At 50.0% G+C, this 17,416-nt stretch overlaps 1 protein-coding gene across 1 annotated transcript; it reads right to left on the minus strand.

Annotated features, from left to right (window-relative positions):
• Positions 1-7,568: 7,568 nt before the first annotated feature.
• HMGN5 (high mobility group nucleosome binding domain 5) lies at positions 7,569-16,420 on the minus strand. Its single transcript, XM_086619809.1, has 6 exons — positions 16,219-16,420; positions 14,810-14,839; positions 14,289-14,318; positions 13,363-13,413; positions 9,427-9,570; positions 7,569-8,136 (listed from the first exon to the last, which is right to left on the minus strand). Exons 1-6 carry the CDS (start codon positions 16,231-16,233, stop codon positions 8,089-8,091), a joined length of 318 nt encoding a protein of 105 aa, XP_086475935.1. The 5' UTR covers positions 16,234-16,420; the 3' UTR covers positions 7,569-8,088.
• Between the last annotated feature and the right edge of the window lie 996 nt (positions 16,421-17,416).

Here is a 17,416-nt window from a genome sequence, read left to right on the forward strand (position 1 = left end):
TGCTACCTAGATTTGAACTTACAGCAAGTTGTAGGTGCTGCTTTCCACCTGCTATAGGTGAAAAACCTCTGGAAGAAGAGCGAGGCACCAGGAGGGCTTTGCTGTGCTTTAACCTTGGTATCTCCATGGGTGACCCTGGCCTGGCTTTCCATAGTTCTCATCCCAAACAGTAACTGGCATCACTTACCCAGCACATTAAATTCATACAAAGATATAGAGACCTCACCTTATTCAACCTGATGGAGAAACTTCTGTTGGCTGCACCAGAGCGACGACCTCATCTTCGTGTCCACTTGGGTTTCTACACACTGTTTCTTTTCCTCCAAGCTCACACAGTTTATTCAGCAGGACGTGCAACACGGAACGGGAGTGTTTCCTTGCTTCTTACCCACCCTGGGACTGGCACAAGCCACTGTCACTGGGGTGGCAGGAAAGTGTGGGCATCCCACCAGGTACCCACTGGCCAGCATCCCGATGGAATCCCGGCTGGCTGCCCTTGCACAGGAGCCAGGATGCAGCTGGTCCCACCTCGGCAGAGCAGCCTCCGCGGTGACACGGTGCTACGTACACCGACGCCGCAGCAGCAGACCCCGGGAGCTGCTGTACGTGCTCCCGCTCACAATCCATCACCCCCCCAACCAGCTGGTTGACCTGGAGCTCTCGGGGTCCTCCCTGATCATCAAATCCTGTCTGCAGCGCAGTTCTGTGGGAATATTCAGCCATGACCCCTGCCGAGAGGCTGGAGCACTAAGTGAAGCCAGGAAGATCTATATAGTCAAGATGGGCCACAAAGAGGCTTACAAATATTCCATGAGCCCAAATCAAGCAACAGGGAGAGCTGGGGATCTGGACCACCTTCCTCCAACCCAGCGGTGGCCCTCGCTGCAATGTCACCCCACCACCAGCCAGAGACACGTGCAGTTTGACAGCGGGCAGGTTTTTCTCTGCTTGAGGTGCCCGGAGCGTGGCAGAGGGGCTCGGACCAAAGGTGTGTACCAGCACGTGCCCCCGTGCCTCCAGCTCCGGACACGGGTGACGGGGAAGGGCAGAGCCAGGGGACGGTGCCAGGTCCTCTCCCACCCTCCCACGGTTTGCAACTTCGGCTCATCCTGCACTGGGGACGTGTCTTCTTGTTCCCCAGCCCCCGCCAAGTCATCTTCCAAGAATTTGTCTAATCACTTACTGAACCATTACGATTTTTGGGATCCGGTTGGGCAACGAGCTCCGTGGCTTAATGACACGTGGTGTGAAATATGTTCGTTTTGCATCTGCCACTTGGTAATTTCATTTGGTGCCTCTTTGTTCGCTTTCAACACAAGAGCCATCGACCCCTATTCACGTTCTCCATGCCACTGCACGCCTCTATACATCTCCCTCCTCCTTTTTCCCCCCCAGCCTGTCAATTCTTTGCAAGACAAAAAGGGTAATTTATTTAATTGTTGCTGATATAATGCGCTAAAACTCTCCTTTACCCTCCAACAGTTAATTACACTTGTTAATTATTTTAATTACTCCCAGGGTAACGCTCCAGGTATAGAGGAGGACCCCACCGGGCTATGTAGGCACAAACACAGAGCAGAAAATTCGGCGTTTTCTCCGAAGAGCCACGTTGATATAACCGGTCTGTAACCGCTCGGGTGGTGAAACCGGAGCAGGGAAAGCTTGGCCTAGATTTGCAAATTTCTGTTTGCGGCGGGGAAAGATTTATAGGAGGTGGCCTTAGGGGAAGGCAGATGTTGCAGGATTTCCCTTGGACTGGGCTGTCGAGGCTCGGAGCAGCAATTCCAGCCTCTCCCTGTTTAGCAGAGACGGTGCTTCCCGCGCAAAACGGAGCGGCGACTCGGCGCCGTAGCCACGGCCGGTACCTCTGTTACGGCAGGAACGGTCGTAGGAAGGAAAAAACCAAATGAAGCCAAATTTTGGGCCGGTCGGAGAGGTGAGGCTCAGTGCCAGGCTCAGCGACAGCCTCCCTCGAACGACGAGACACGTGCCGCAGGGACCGGCAGCCCCGCAGCAGTAACCGTGGTCTCGCGGAGCAGCACCTTGGAGCCAGGATGGAATCCCAGAGTTGCCGCAGTCCAAACCTTTGATCCCACCGGGGGAAGAACAAACCGGGAGAGACCCAGAGAGCTTTGTGGCTAAGATGTCCCACATCTGGTTTTAGCTCCAGGAACTGTACTTCCACCCTCTCCCTGAATCGTTCCATGTTAAACAAACAAAACCCCGGCCATCCTGGATTTCAGCTCCCGGATAACTGACAAGCAGCTTTGACTGGGAATTCCAGGCTCATGCTACCCTTCATCCCTAAGGAAGGCAACGCACCTCGCTTGGCCGGGAGGGAGGCAAAGCAAAGAGCCGTGCCCTGGGACTGCACGAGGGTACCAGCACCCACCGGCTGCACGCCGGGGATGCCAACGATGGGAGGGAGAAGTGGGAAGGTATTTCCAGTTTGGGGCAATTCCTTAGAAATTTCGCCCTGGGAGCGCTGTGCCGGAGCGCTCACACCTCTTTGGGACAGGCTCTGCATCACAGCTCCTCGCTTCTGCCCCAGGAGGGATTTTAGCCTCGACGCCGCTCCGGGGGAGCCTGGCTGAGGGGTAAAAGGAAGCTGGGCTCTCCCAGGGAGAGACAAATTCCCTATTTCCCGTGAGGTGAACCTGGTTTGAATCTTGACCGCTCCATTTTCAGGTTTCAATACAGCATTTTTGCCCGTGTTATTTATGCTTCCCCCCTTTTTTTAAGCACGTCTGGAAATGTTTAAGACGTGTCCAACTGTATTAACGTGCCTTTGAGAGCTTCATGGTGTCCACTTGATTCCCACCCTTTCCGAAACAGAACTTTCTAACAGCGATTTTATTCCGTCTCCCATCAGCACCTACTTCACTGCACTGCTTTCGGGCGACACGTCAACCTGAGGTGCACGCTAAGGCGTTTGGACATCACTTACATATTTCCATTTGCACCTTTCCAGCAATTTCCTCACCGGCTCCGCAGCAGAAAGGCAGCGTTTCGTTTCTCCAGGACCCTCTCCCGCCGGATCCTCACCGTCCTCTTCCAGCAGCGTTGGCACAAGCAGCTAAATCGGGGCAGACAAAGGGTGCAGGAGCAGCACAGTGGTCCCCTCCCCATCCCCTCGCTGAGTCACTCCAGCTCCCATCCTCATCACACTCCTTCGAGCACGGGGTGGGGGGGACAGCGGCCAGCTGAGACACCAGTGACTTCTGTCCCCCACCTCCACGCCCGCTTGTGACCAGTTCCCCTCTCCTTCGGGCACGGGGATGGTCTCTGGCCAGAAGCCACGTTAACATTGTTCTCTCAAAATGAGAGAGGCTCTTCCAAAGCCACGCAGCCGCGGGGCCCCAGGGGTGTTCTCGGCTCTCTGGAGCCCGGCCAGGGCATCAGGTTTCAGAGCAGGGGGGAAGGAACATCACCACTGGGACCAGCAGAAAGAGGAGCCACCCGTTTCTGTTCAGGGGATTCAATTTTCTCTCTGCTTCACCACATTAACACCAATGTAACTCCATTAACCACCAGGGAAGTCGCTCCTGATCTGAAAATCAGACCCGTCGGGTTTTCTGACTTTTGCCTGCAGTCCCTTCAATGCAAAGGAGCAAAGGAGGATGTGGGATGTACCAATAAAAGCCTCCCTTGTATGTGGTTTGAGGGAACTGGTTTGGTTTTTTTTCTTCCTACCATTTACCCGTTTTTTTTGTAGGACCTCACCATGGTTTTCATTTTCTGCTTGCTGACAGCAGCCTGGCTTTTCCTCTCCCGTTCCTCTCCCTGTGCTGCTCCCGCTCATTGCTGATGATGGATGCCAGGAAGAAGTGGAGAGGTGCTTCCTTCCATTTCAAACCTCACTTTCCGGGACGGTGAGCAGTGTTTTTCTAAACCTTTCATTGTTCTGACAAAGCAATAAGCAAATGCTTGCCCAAGTTCTGCTGAAGATCCTGTAAGAATGCATTATTGAGAGGAACGAGAAGTCTCAATACTTTCTCTAAATTTAAAGGCATCCTGGAGTTACCTCAGCCTCATGCTGCACTAGGAGCCCCAAAAGCTCCATCATGAGTCGTATTAATGCGTCGAGCCTGGCAAGAACGACAAAACACAAACCCTAGTGAAAAGCCTGGCTTTGTCCAGTGACTGCTACAAAACAAAATCATTATCATAGAATCCCAGAATCCCAGGATGGTTTGGGTTGGAAGGGACCTCAAAGATCATCCAGTTCCAACCCCCCTGCCATGGGCAGGGACACCCTCCACTACACCAGGTTGCCCAAAGCCTCATCCAACCTGGCCTTGAACACTTCCAGGGATGGGGCAGCCACAACTTCTCTGGGCAACCTGGTCCAGCGCCTCGCCACCCTCTGAGTGAAAAATTTCTTCCTTAGATCTAATCTAAATCTGCCCTCTTTCAGTTTAAATCCATTGCCCGGTGTCCTATCACTACATGCCCTTGTAAAATGAATTATAGAATTATGATGAACCTCCTTAGCAATAAGGCATCGGAAGCATTAACACAATCCCTCCAGTCTTGCACTAAAATCGGGTCGTTGTTCACCGCCGTCTCACTATATTAACGTTTTTTTTCGGGTTTCACTGCAAAATCCAAGTCAGCAGCTGTACACACACCTTGTGCGATAGCTGACGAGCTACACGGGCACCTCACCGCTGCGGGGTGTTGTCCGCCTCGCTTTAAGTCTCTCTGCTAAAACCATCACTATCTTGAGATTCATGAATGCAGTCGCCACGTCGCGCCTTCTCAGGTCCGTAATTGTTATTATTCGTAACGACAATCGAACTCCAGATGATTTTGCCTGCTGAGCAATCCTCTGAGTCTTCCCCAACCACCATCAGAATAACCAAAGTCACTCTTCTTGCACCCAGAGCGCTGCTGAACGGTCAGCCGAGGATCTCGGTGAAGGCAGCTTCTCCACGTATCCCAGCTGAACCTGGAAGCAGGTTCACCCAATTGACTGGTCCCCACAAAGGTTCTTCTCCCTTTGAAATCTCTGCTTTTTGGTCAACGATACACTAAACAAAGCTCGTGAGCTGACGCGGAGCGAGCCCTTGGTTCAGCGCCTGGACACCCGGACCAGGAGATGAGGAGGACTTGGCAGGAGACAGGCAATCTATTTCGTTGTGCAACTCGCTCAATACCCCATTGCTCAGAGAAGTTATGAATTTGAGCAAGGGGGTTTGTCTGGAAAGTTCTTAAGCAATTTTCTGTACTTATTTGAAACAGGAATCCGATCATAACAATAGTTATAGAATTAAGAACAACTCTCGCCCTGGCACGAGAAGAAGAAATAAACAAAACCAAACACTCAATTGTATGTTTCTGCAGAACAACCTCTGTATTAAAACGGAGAAACGAGACTTGACGTACAGAATGACCTCAATTAGTGTATGACGGGCTGATTACACCTTGGCATACGGACGAGTCCTTTGCTACGGGAAAAACATCGACCATATTGGTAGTGTCTGATGTTATTTAAATAACAACACTCGAAACACGCAGTGACCAGAGGCTGAAGTCGAGGAGAAATGGTTCGACGGTGCCCAGATTTGGAGAAGGAGCTCACCTTCCCTGCAGAAACCTTTTAGAGAAACCACTGGGGGGGGGCGGAAACACGCAAATCTAAAACATTTCATCCCAATATGCGTTTGCTCCCTGAAGCAGTACCAGCCCACTGGGATTTCTCATCGACTTCAAGCAGCAGCATTCGGTCAGACCCTAAAAATGAGTGTACCATGCGTCTGAAGCACGCTGCGGCGCTTGCCAGCGAGCTTTTATCACTCGAAAGCAGGCTAAATTCAGTCATTTTTACGTGTGAAAACATCAGGATGACATCTGACCTGGATCCTCTTCAAACTGGGACATTCAGAGTCTCCCTGGTTTTACCAAGTTACCCTAAATCTTCCAGACACCGATCTGAGCATCCCGTGGAAAGCAATGCCAGGAGGAAAAACGCCAGCTGAACACGCACCTCAGCCCAGCTGCCCCGCGATACGGTCGAGATAGATACATCGAGACAGATGTCCACGACACACGTCCAAAAAATCCCAGCAGCAAGTGAAAAACACCCCCATCTCACCACGCTTCCACCAGGCAGGGGATCCCAGCTCCTTCTCTCCAGCAGTTCTCACTGCGGGACAGAGTACGGCTGACGGCCGCTGTATCCAGGCTGCGCTGGCTTCAGGGAACATCCTGCCAAGGAAAAGGCAGGATAAACTCCCGAAATACTCCGTCACCTTTACTGCTGAGGAAGACCTGGCTCAGCTCACCCCGCTGCTTTCTAGAGCAGTTCTACAGAACGAACGGTGGTGCAGCAGGAACAGAAATCCCCGGTGCTTCGGGCCTTGAAAATTAAATCCACGTTAAACATCACCCAGTAGGCAGCGCCCTGGGGTGCTGATCCTGAAACTCACACTTCAGACGAGACACTGTGCTCCGAGATGCTGAGGTAGAGTTTGGGTGTGAGGTCAAATATGCAAGCTCTTGGAATTTCCCATTTCTGGGCTGCGAAACAAGTTAATGCAAAAGAGAAGGTTTCTGCATTGCAGACATTTTTCTTCTTATTAAATAGGTAATGTATTTGGCCATCAATGGGCAGAGCCTTCATACAAAAGGAGGTTTTAAGAGGAAGATTTGAAGTGGCCTTGATAAAGTTGCATAGAATAGCTGCAGCAACAAAAATGAAGCTGGAGAAAACCACCACTAAACCCCCATTTAACCACTGTCCAGTCCAGCTGCCATTTCCCAGAATAATGGAGCTTGAATTCGTGGAAAGCACTTCTGCACACACACACCTTGTCATGCCAGGAGAAGCTACACGAGTTCACGAAAATATTTTGTGAGCAATAAGAAGAAAACGACAAAACAACAGTTATGGAAGTATTGCACTTTAACCAGGACTGCAAACATTCCTGCATCAACAGAAAACCATTTCCAACTGTTAAGGGTTTGATGTAAACGTGGCAGTCTCCAAGATTCTGCACAACTTCGAGGAGGAAAGAACCCCCCTCTGAATCACAACCGCAACGGGCACACAAAGGAACACCAGATTATACCCGTGAGCATTTTGTAGCGACACTGAAGGCATGTTGGACACCACCAAGCACCTCACCTTCACCTGAGGAAGGACCAGTTTACCAGGTCAGCCCCCACCTGGAAGCGCTGGCTGCAGTTCCCAGCTGGCACAAGCCAGCACGTTTCCTCCGAAATCACCTACTCCCGCTTGGGCTGCCGAGGGGCCGGCCACAAACTCATTTTTGTTGGCACAACCGAAGAGGCTGTGGGCTCAAGCCCTAACCGTGCTGTGGCCCAAAGCTTTCCAGCTCCACAGGTTCCCTCAGCCCGAGGCCCTGAGCTGCTGCAACGCTTCTGGAATTTGGTAGCTCTCCAGCAGCACGTCTGCAGCACAAGCAACAAACCACAATCAGCTTTTGAGGAGTCTTTTTTATTAAGATAAATCCAGCAAAATTCCTAACAGTGGGTACATACAACCAACCTGCCCTTTTAAAAGAAATGTTTGTATTTCATTTAAAAACATGATTACACTTTTATTTATTTATCTTTTTTCTTTTCAAAACTGACAAAATAAAATTACATTTGGGAAACAACAGATTTCCAGCTCTTAGGTTTTTCATGAAAATAGCTCACCTTCTTTATAAAAGCAACCCACAGAACCACTGGAATGTTTAACACGGTTATTTGTTTTGAGACCTCCCCACTTTAAGAAACCATACAACACATACAAGGGGAAAATTAAAATCTGAAGTCTGTAAGCATGACTTACACAAAAAGGGACACACTGACAGAAGTCAAAAGCTACCACCACTTATTCTTTCCATGTACCATACAAACTATTACAATCACAAAATTTAAAAACAATGATTTTTTTTTTGTTTGTTTTGTTTGTTAGGGATTTAATTCCCAAGTAACCGAGATGAAGATGTTCCATAATTAAATTCATGCTAAAAAAACCTGCATTTATAAAATAGTTGATAAAAATATTCCTCTCTGTTAACAATACAGCATGGAGGTACGGATACCAAATGATGGAGATATAGGGCAGGGTTAACGTTACTCGGACTTGGCTTCCTTATCATCAGATGCTTCAGCAGCTGGTGCCTACAAAAGTGTTTGGGAAGAACAGAAATATTATTCGTGATGCTAATCAGATCCCACTGGAACAAGCATCAAAGAGAGACTGGTTTGTTAGCACACACACGGACCACGTTCTGTGTAGAAGGACAGGAACGAACAGCTACTACAGAAAATACCAACACGACAACAGGTCAGCTGATAATTCTGAAAACTAAAACGCAGACGAGCGTTAAGTGACGATGGAGTTAATTTGGGAATGTTGAGTGCCTCCAAAGAGGCAGAAGTTCAGAACGTGGTTTAGATTAGGATCAATCATACGCTAGGGAAAGTTCAAGTCCTCGTCTCTGTAAGTCACAGGGAAGTGTGAGAATTACACACAAAACCGTGACAGTTGTCTATTGTCCAAACTTTGGGAAATTCGTTCTCACCTGCTTTCTACAAAAATATCTGCCATTATTTTTTAAGTCAACATATCAAAATTGCAAAGCTCCCATCAAAGACGCTTTGAAGTGCGTTAGCCCCACATTAATTTTTAGCAAAGAAGCTCCTGGATTAGTTTTCAAAACGAAAGAATAAACGACCCATTAGCTGGATAATGATACTCAACACATGAAGAGAGATCACTGTAAATCAAAAGCAGCAGAGAACACAACAGGCTGGTCTGTGCCGACAGGGGCAAAGGGAGCCCGTGGCAAATGAAATCTGCTAGGAAAAGGCCATCAGGAGCCCACTGACACTTGGAGCTAGTCCTGGCCAATGGCAGCTCTTAGGTAAGTAGCTGATGCATTAAGAACCTGTAAGAAGGAGGCTTGCAGATCAAGAGACAAGACCAAGTTTATTTTGCAGATCTCTTGTTGAATTGTTTTGAGGCAAAGAATTGTTTTAAAGAGTTGTGTAAAACTTAAAACCAGATTTCTGGCACAGCACCAACCCGTGCTGAGCAGAAGAGGCAATCCAGCAGTCCAGAGAGGATATGCAAAGCCAGCTCAGGGTTGGACAGCAATCTTACTGAGCTCTGTTGTTCCCCAAATGGTCTGCACTGCTCCTGTGCCACCCCTGAGAGGGACACCACCACAGCACAGAACACCTGTGGCAGGGCTCTACCTCACACAATAGCAGGAATGAGTTTGAAGGAGAGTGCTACTCCTTGGGGCTCTCCCTGGGAGTTGCCCTGTGCAGAACCTGCAGCTGGTCTGTCTGTACAGGATGGCAGTGCAACACACCACCTTCTGACAGGAGGCCCAATCCTTAGCTCCTGCAGAGGTATTACCAACACCTCTGTGTTTACTCCCGTGTTTACTGCAGCTAAAGTACCTCATTAGTTTTGGTATCTCCGTTTTCAGAGTGGTTTTCTTCTTTAGCATCCTCTTGTTTAGTTTCATCTTTGCCTTTGGCTCCTTTCTTCCCTTTTGTTGCTGCCTTTTTGTCCTCCTTTTTATCATTTGCTGCCTTTTCTTTCTGTTAAGAGAACAGACCGTGGTATGGTGAACACTAATTTCCACTCCCTGCATCCACACACGCACATTCTCAGCTCGAAAACCGTCTCCTCCACATGGAACTTCCCACTGACAACGATGAACGTTCCCAAGGAGAAGTGCTTTCCTTTTATTCTGTTGTGAATGTGCTACTGGGAAGTGCGTAACATAAAAGCAGCCACGGCTGGGGTAAAAGAATTCCCATTTTAAACAGGCATTCCATTAAATTAGCTCAAAAATGCCGGAGTTGAACTGGCCTGCGCTGCTGCTGTGCTGCTGAAAGGCATATCGCAGAACAAAAAGAACACGTGCAACTGGTGGAAACAGCAGAATACTGCAGATGTGCTACTAATGCCTACTTAGAAAACTGCAACAAAGCTGCAGTCAAAGGACTTTCCCCCTTCCTTGCCAGAAATATTCCTTACTGTAATAAACCATTGGTGTGATAGACAAGTTGGGGGCTCAAAAGCACCACTTCAGGAACAACGTGAACTTCCCATTTATCATTTAAGCACAGTTTCTTGCATGTGGACTAGGCTTAATCAAACCAAAACTTGATGCTGCGACTTCTGTAGAGTTTTCTACATGGCAAGGTCGGATCCCGATCCCAGTACAGTAACAAGCACGACTCTCACTAGTTCCTCTTCCAAGGATCTGCCTCTTGCTGCTGATAACTCAGCAAACTTGCTTGGTTCCTCGTTTGATTAACCTAGTTCCAAAAAAGGAACCAAAAATATCTGCGAAAATTGCTACTCACAGGTAAGTGAAGATAAACACATAGTCACTGAATACATATACAGATAATTACTGAATATATATACAGATAATCACTGAATACACATACAGATAATCACTGAATACATATCTCTATCCAGAAGATGGAGTTGTCTCACTGACTACAAGTTACAAAAAGTAAACTTTCTTATTTCGACACCTCCCTTATCAGCGTACAAGATGAATTCACATTAAAAATAAGCTGCTGGCTAAGGGTAAACTCAGGTATAGACTATAAGGGGCAAAGTCACCTGATTCTTCAGTGATAGCGGTGACTAAAAATTCACCAAAATTAACATCAAATCCTCTAATAATGCAGAGAATTTAAGGCAGGAGGTGAGCAGCACTCGAACGGGTGAGAGTCTCTTTCCTCTCTAACCTCCCACTCCCCTGCCTGACCTTGCTGGGAGATCTCAGCCCACCTGGGAAACTCGGCCACAACAGTCCTCCAACTTTCAAGAGAGGCAGAAAAAAGATAAATATCACAGCAATATCAGCACTGAAGTGTTCTGGCACAGTTTGGCAGTAAGATTGAGAACTGCAATACTACTATGGCTCTGGTTTGCTCTCCGTCACTGGAACAGACCTCACCAGACCTGCTCCTCCCTCGAGCAGCACCAGCATGCTCCAAACTCAGGAGCATGGGTGTGTTAGTCACTCGCTCTTCCAAAGTAAGCCACAAAGGATTTCTGAAGACTTGAGGTAGTTTGAAGAAGGGAATCTTTTCCCTTACTCCATTAAAAAAAGACAACAAAGTATTAATGGAGCTGAAATTGTAATTCTCTGCAGCCCACTCTTGGCTGGGAAAGCCACCTTAAGAAAGCATTTGAGGAGAATCCACAGAAACTGGATTCCATGGCTGGACTCTGGAGAGAAAGTGTCTCGCAACACATGGCTGTGAGTGAGGATCCTGGGGTCTCTGCTCTGCTCTGCAAGATCCATGGCTTCTGGAGACAAGCTGATGGCTGGTCCGCAAGGGATCAAGCCCCCTTCCACAACGCAGTGAGTCCAGGAAAAAAAAATACCCAAGGAGATAATGTTATTTTTCAATTTCCAAGCTTCCTCCATCCTCTCAGCTAGCTCCGGGCTAATACCACAGTATTAATTTTCCTCAATAACTTTTCTTTACCGATGGTAACACCAATTCTGCAATAAAGGCACGTGTATATAAGTGTTGTACTTCCTTCCCAGCTCTGTGTTTCTCCGAAAGGGCAAGTTTAGAAGGTGGAGTCTATTCTGACACACACACAAAAATGCAAAGAACCTGACGGTTGCAAAGTTAAGCATTTGGGGGAAACAATAATTAAAGATGGCTGCACGATTCTTATTGCATCCCCCTCTGCACAGACACTGATCCAGTCTCAGACAGGAGCTCCAGAGAGACAGAAACATAACTCAAGTATCCAGGCTTCCAACCAGCACTTCACAATCAAGAGGAGCAACGCTTTCCCAGTCCAACTGGGAGGCAATGACAAAGGCACCACTCCCAGCAGAATGTCTGTGATCTGTGGTCTGTGATCCCAGAGGGCACCGCGCCACACAGCCCGTGCAGTAAGGGACCAAACTAACTTCTGACAACCACTGACAGCCCTTAACTTTTGTATGCTTATTTTCACAACTTGTAAAACTCTGAACGCAGCTTTTGCGCATAAACCCTCAGATGTTTCCATGAAAATAGAAAAGCAAACTTGAAAAAGAAAAAAGTAAAATACCAACAACGTGCATCATATGGCCAGGACTTTCAGGTCCCCACGGCAGCTCTCTGCCACTTGGGCTGGAGGAGCAACCACCAGCAGCAGGCTCTCCTCTTCCTGGGGGACCAGCCACTGGAGGGAGAGCAATCCAGAGTACAATCCAGATGCGAACCACAGGAATGCAGAGCAGCGGGGTTCCTAGGTTTCCCTGCAGCTCCGGAATGGGATCTAGAAATCTGGCTGCACCACCAAGATGCAGATGTGAAAAATCTGCTCTGCACACCGCTGAGATGACGGAGCTGAGGTGCAGCGTCCCCAAAACAACAGGCAGGGTTCTCCTTCTTGTCCATCTGTTGTGACATCTCTGCTGCTCCACACAGCAAGATTTGGAGGCAGAATACTCTTCATCCTTTGGAAGCCTGCGGTGCCATATGCAACTGCAGGGCCTCTAAATGCACAGAAAAGAGCTCCTGGTTCCCAGCCCATCATCTCCTTCTGTAACTAAAGCACCTGTGCTTTGCCCATATGACCATCCAAAACCACCATGGAAAATATATGATGGGAACAGGTCAAAAGAACACTAAAGTTCAGCTGTTTGTTGTTGTTTGTTTTTTTTTTTCCCCCCAAGCTGCAAAATCCTAATACAATCTGAATATTTTCAGATAGATCTAAAAAAAGCACTGCAAACTGTGACTGCTGGGGAAGCTTGTGGTAGGAAGAGGCTATGGATTGCAGAGCCGTCCCACTTTTAAATTTCAAACTGTTGCTCCAAAGCACAAAGGAGCTTTAAATAGTTTCTTTTTTAACTACACTGTCAAATATGCCAATATTTTTGACATTTCCAAAAATATCCAGCTTAAGCGAACTGGTATGTAGAACTTTATCTCCAGGGATTAAAATGTGATAAACTGATAAATAAATGAAAAGAGTGCCTTTGAATGAAAACGTAGTAAGAAACCGTAATTAAAAGCATGATTTTCAATGTCTTCTCTAACTGAGTCTCTGATCTCGATTCAAAGCATCGTTTTCCCAACAATGCATTACATGAAACTTCAGAAGGGCCTTGCAGCAGTAAAGCCTCACCACAACTGACTTAAGATCCCTTCAGTTTACCACATTACTTCACTAGGAACTGGAAAAAACTATCTTCACATCTTTCACTTTCTTTAACTCACGTAATTCAACCTTAAATCTTCAGAGAAAATCACGAAAACCAAAATGGTAACTTGTGGACGTTTTTTTCCCTCCCTACAAACACCTTGAGAAAGAAAAGTGTAACTTCAGTTCGAGAGGCCTCAAATACTTACCTTAGGTGCTGCCTTCTTGGGCTTTGGCTCCGGTTTAGGCGGAGCAGGCTTCTGTACGAAACACACATAAGAAACACAGAGTCAGATGAATGCCATAAATGTTTTAGCAACGTGCTGGTAACTTGTGAAAACTATTTGAACAAAAATAGTTTAGGGCTTCATTCTGTAGTATAAAGGAGTAAATATCAGAGACAGATCAGGACCTTTCATGATCCAAACTCACGTTTCCATAGCAGTACTAAGGGGATCACTACTGTGTCTGAGTGTTACTGTCTGCTGTGAAGGCAGGTGGCTGTCAAAACCAAAAGGAATTAACATTTGGACGTAACTCGATGCATAAGTACACACCTTTCACTAAAGTTAAGTACTTTCTTTTTTAAACAGCAACCGTTCTCCACTTGGCATTTCCAAGATGGCTTAAAAAAAAAGAGCTGGGAGCACTGCACAGCGTGTCTGCAGAGAAGGATGCCAAAAGCCCATTGCAGGCTGTGACTGTGGGCTGAACCCTACTGCACGACATCGATTTACACCCTCTAGGTCTCAGTTTACCCAACAGTTTGGCCCACAAAATCAATGGGCAAATTACAAGTATAAGGAGAGAGCAGGCAATTTATAGATGGACGAGCAGGTATTTGTATGGAGAAGACCTACAGAGAACAAATGCATCCTTGACTCTGAACACTTATGTGTCCAGACTGTTAACTGACACAGATGTTACATCTCACGTGACGGGTCTGAAACTAAGCCTGTAATGTGCTGATACTGAAGGACTGGAAATATAGAATTGGAATTTTAAATATTGCAATACTCTAACTATGCCTTTCACAATTCCAGTGGAAAAAAACCAAATAGTTTCTCTATAACTGCCCCCTAGAACTTACTATCCCACGTAACGTGATATTAAAGGAATAAATAAAGATACTTACAGCGGATAGTCTGGCTGACCTTCTCTTTGGCTGCGTAAAGAAAGACGTGTCACTAAAATTCAGACAGCATATAACACCATGCTTTCTCAGAACTGCAACCCGCAACGACACGGCACACGAAGCCCCGTACAAACTCTAGGATTTACGAAATTACGGGCGTTATGGGAATGAGCTCCCAAAAGTGCAGCTTTGCTCAACAGTTCTCACTCTGTGCTGCCACCCTGTACCTACTGCGCTCAGCGGTAAAGTTTCTTTACTTCCAGTTGTCCCATTAAGGCTTTGCCACCGAGCGGCTCTCTGCGAGGCTGAAGGGAACACGTTCCCAACGGAAGCACTGGCCTCAGCGGCCGGGACGCCCCCCACCCACCCACCTCAGGCGACAGACCCCCTGAACCCTGAGCCTGCACCCATCCCCGAGGGGCTGCAGACCCCCTGCGAGGCGCAGACGCCTCGTAATTCACGTGGAGCACCACAGAAGTTCTTGGAGAAGTAGCGACCAGCACCGAAGAAGCAGCTCCTACCTCCTCCTTTGCCTCGCCTTCAGCTGGAGCCTGCAAGGAAAGCCAAGAGCCTGAGGTGAGAAGGCGGCGCCATGCCCCGTGTCCCGCTCCCTCACACCACCCAGAGCCCTGAGGGGGAACCCGGCGGGGCAGGAAGCGAACTCCCACGGGGGTTAACCGCGCCTCCCGCCTCTTTTCCCAGCTCCAAGAGCTGGAGGGGACAGCGATGGCGGACGCCCACCCCCCATCTCCCTTCTTCTCGCGGACTACAACTCCCACAATGCCTCGGGGCCGCCGAGCGACGTCACGACGCCGCGGCGTGGCCGCGTTTAAAAAGTTCCCGCCAAATTACCTGCCACAACAAGGTCGTCGCCTGCTCCGCGCAAGGACAATGTCGGCGACTCGGCCCTGTCGCGCCCGTTGCCCGCCCGCGGGGCTTCGCCGCGGCCCTGCCGCCCCCGGCCCCGCCATTTGGCGGGGCCGGGGGCGGCGGGGCGACGGCGAAGCCCCGCGGGCGGGCAGAGGCTGCCGGGCGGGCGGGCGGGGGGGGGGGGAGGGGGGGGCGGCCGCCTCACCGCCTCCTCCTCCTCCTCTTCCTCCTCGCCGCACCGAGCCCTGAGGGCCGAGCCGGGCCCTGGCGGTGGCCTGTGGCAGCCCCGGTGCCGGAGGAGCAAGGAGGGAGAAGAAAGAGGCGGGGGGGGGGGGTGGCGGGGGGGTGCGGAATGTGTGGGGTCGGTGGGGCCCGCGGAGCCAAAGTTCCTAATTATGGTGGTGAATCCCTTTCCCCGCTTTCCTTCAAGGACAGTTTCAAATTCTGCGCCGCCTAATGGCACCAAATTACCATTGCACAACCATCTGGTATGACAAGAAGTGGGAGAGGAGGGAGGGAAGAAGAAAAAAAAAAAAAAAAAAAAAAAAGGAGAACAAAGGCAAACGCAGGAGAAAGAGGCATCGTTTAAACCCAAATCCTCCCAAGGAATGGCCCGATCCGCACTAAAATGCTCCCGGGAGGGTTGGGGCCGTTCGGCTCCGGGGTTTTGGGAGCCGGGCGAGCGGCAGAGCCCTCGGCGCCTACCGCTGCCTGCCTGTGTTCTCCATAGGGGCAGCAGCAGCACTATGGCTGTTTGTAATCCAGCATGGAGACACTGCTCAGCCTTCTCCTCGCAAACAAAACAGCCCGAAGTGAACTCACAGCCCTCCCCTGCCCGCGCCGAGCAGCCCCAACACACGCCCCAGCCCTCTCCCTCCGGTCCCGGCTCCGCTTTTAGGACATACACAAAAAATTAAAAATGCAAAAAAAAAAAAAAAACTCCACATCCACACACACGCGCGCGCGCGAAAATTTACGGATCGTTCCGCAAACGCTGCTTTAGCCTCTCCCCTTCGTTCCCCATCTGTCTCCCCTATTATTATTTTTTTTTTGTACTTACCTTTCTTTTGGGCATAGTTGCACCTTAATAGTTGATTGCAAAATAGACAGATGTATAAAAAATAAATGGAACCACCAAAAAAACTGTTTCGACCGTTCTGCAAAATCGCAAAAAAAAAAAAAAAAAAAAAAGAAGAAAGAATGTATAAAGGGACCAAGAGTTAATTGCAGCAGAAACTGAACAAAAAAAAATCCCCCCCTCTTTATTGCAAACAGTAAAATACACCAACACGCAACCAAACTGCATGAATGGGGAGCCCGAGATGGGCCCAGCCGCCGAGTGACGGCCGCGCCGGCCAATGGGAGCGCGGGAAGCGGCGCGGGAGGCGGGGCGCGGGCGGGAGGGGCGGGGCGGCGGCCGCAGCGGCGGAGACGCTCGCAGGCGGAGGGACGGCGGCTCTTACGCTGTCTGCGCAGCGGAGCCGGCCTAAAGCGCGCGGTGAATACGGCGCCGCCGGCGGCCCGCGGCGGGCGGGCGGGGAGGCGCGGAGCGGGGCGCAGCCCCCCCCGCGCTACGCCGCGTCCTGCTCCGGCGGCCGCACATCCCTACCGCCCCCCCACCCCCCGCCTCCCTTCCCGCGTCCCCCCAGAGGCCGGGAAAGAAACTTCCCCGAAAGTTACCACAGGCCGCAGGACGACAACATGGCCGCCTCGGCGGCGGCGCCGGCCCTCCCGCCGCGTGGGGCGGCGGGGGGCCGCCATGCCGCGGGGCGCTGCGGCCTGGCGGCGGCGGAGGCCGCGGAGCCGGGCGGGGAGCCGGGCCGGCGGCCGCCACCTCCCGCCTTTGCGGTACCTGTTGGAAAGGGCCGTCAGGCCCCCCCGGGGTTACCTCAGTCGGCGGGGGCGGCCGCGGCCTTTGTCCGCCCCGGCCCCGCGGGGTGGCCGTAGGGTGGAATGGCCTGTGGGGCTGGGGAGCAGCCGGGCAGGGATTCTGGGGATCAGTTTTGGCCCTAACTTGCCTTTTGGTCAGTTATATCCCAACCGAGGCACGTGAGATCTCTCCTGAAGCTGGGAGGGAGGCCGTGAGGTGACGTCTCGGCCCTCTGCTCGGATTGAGGAAAACTTGCTCGTTTCCATCGTAACTAACGGCAGTTTCTGTCAGGGTTTCTGCCATCTATTCTGCGTGTTTCTTTGGGGGAAGCACAAGGCGTGCGTTAATACCACCTTTAGGGCTGAAGCACTTTGCAACTAGGACTTGA

Source organism: Tauraco erythrolophus, chromosome 13, assembly GCF_009769465.1.
Source record: "Tauraco erythrolophus isolate bTauEry1 chromosome 13, bTauEry1.pri, whole genome shotgun sequence".
Taxonomy (NCBI): Eukaryota; Metazoa; Chordata; class Aves; order Musophagiformes; family Musophagidae; genus Tauraco; species Tauraco erythrolophus.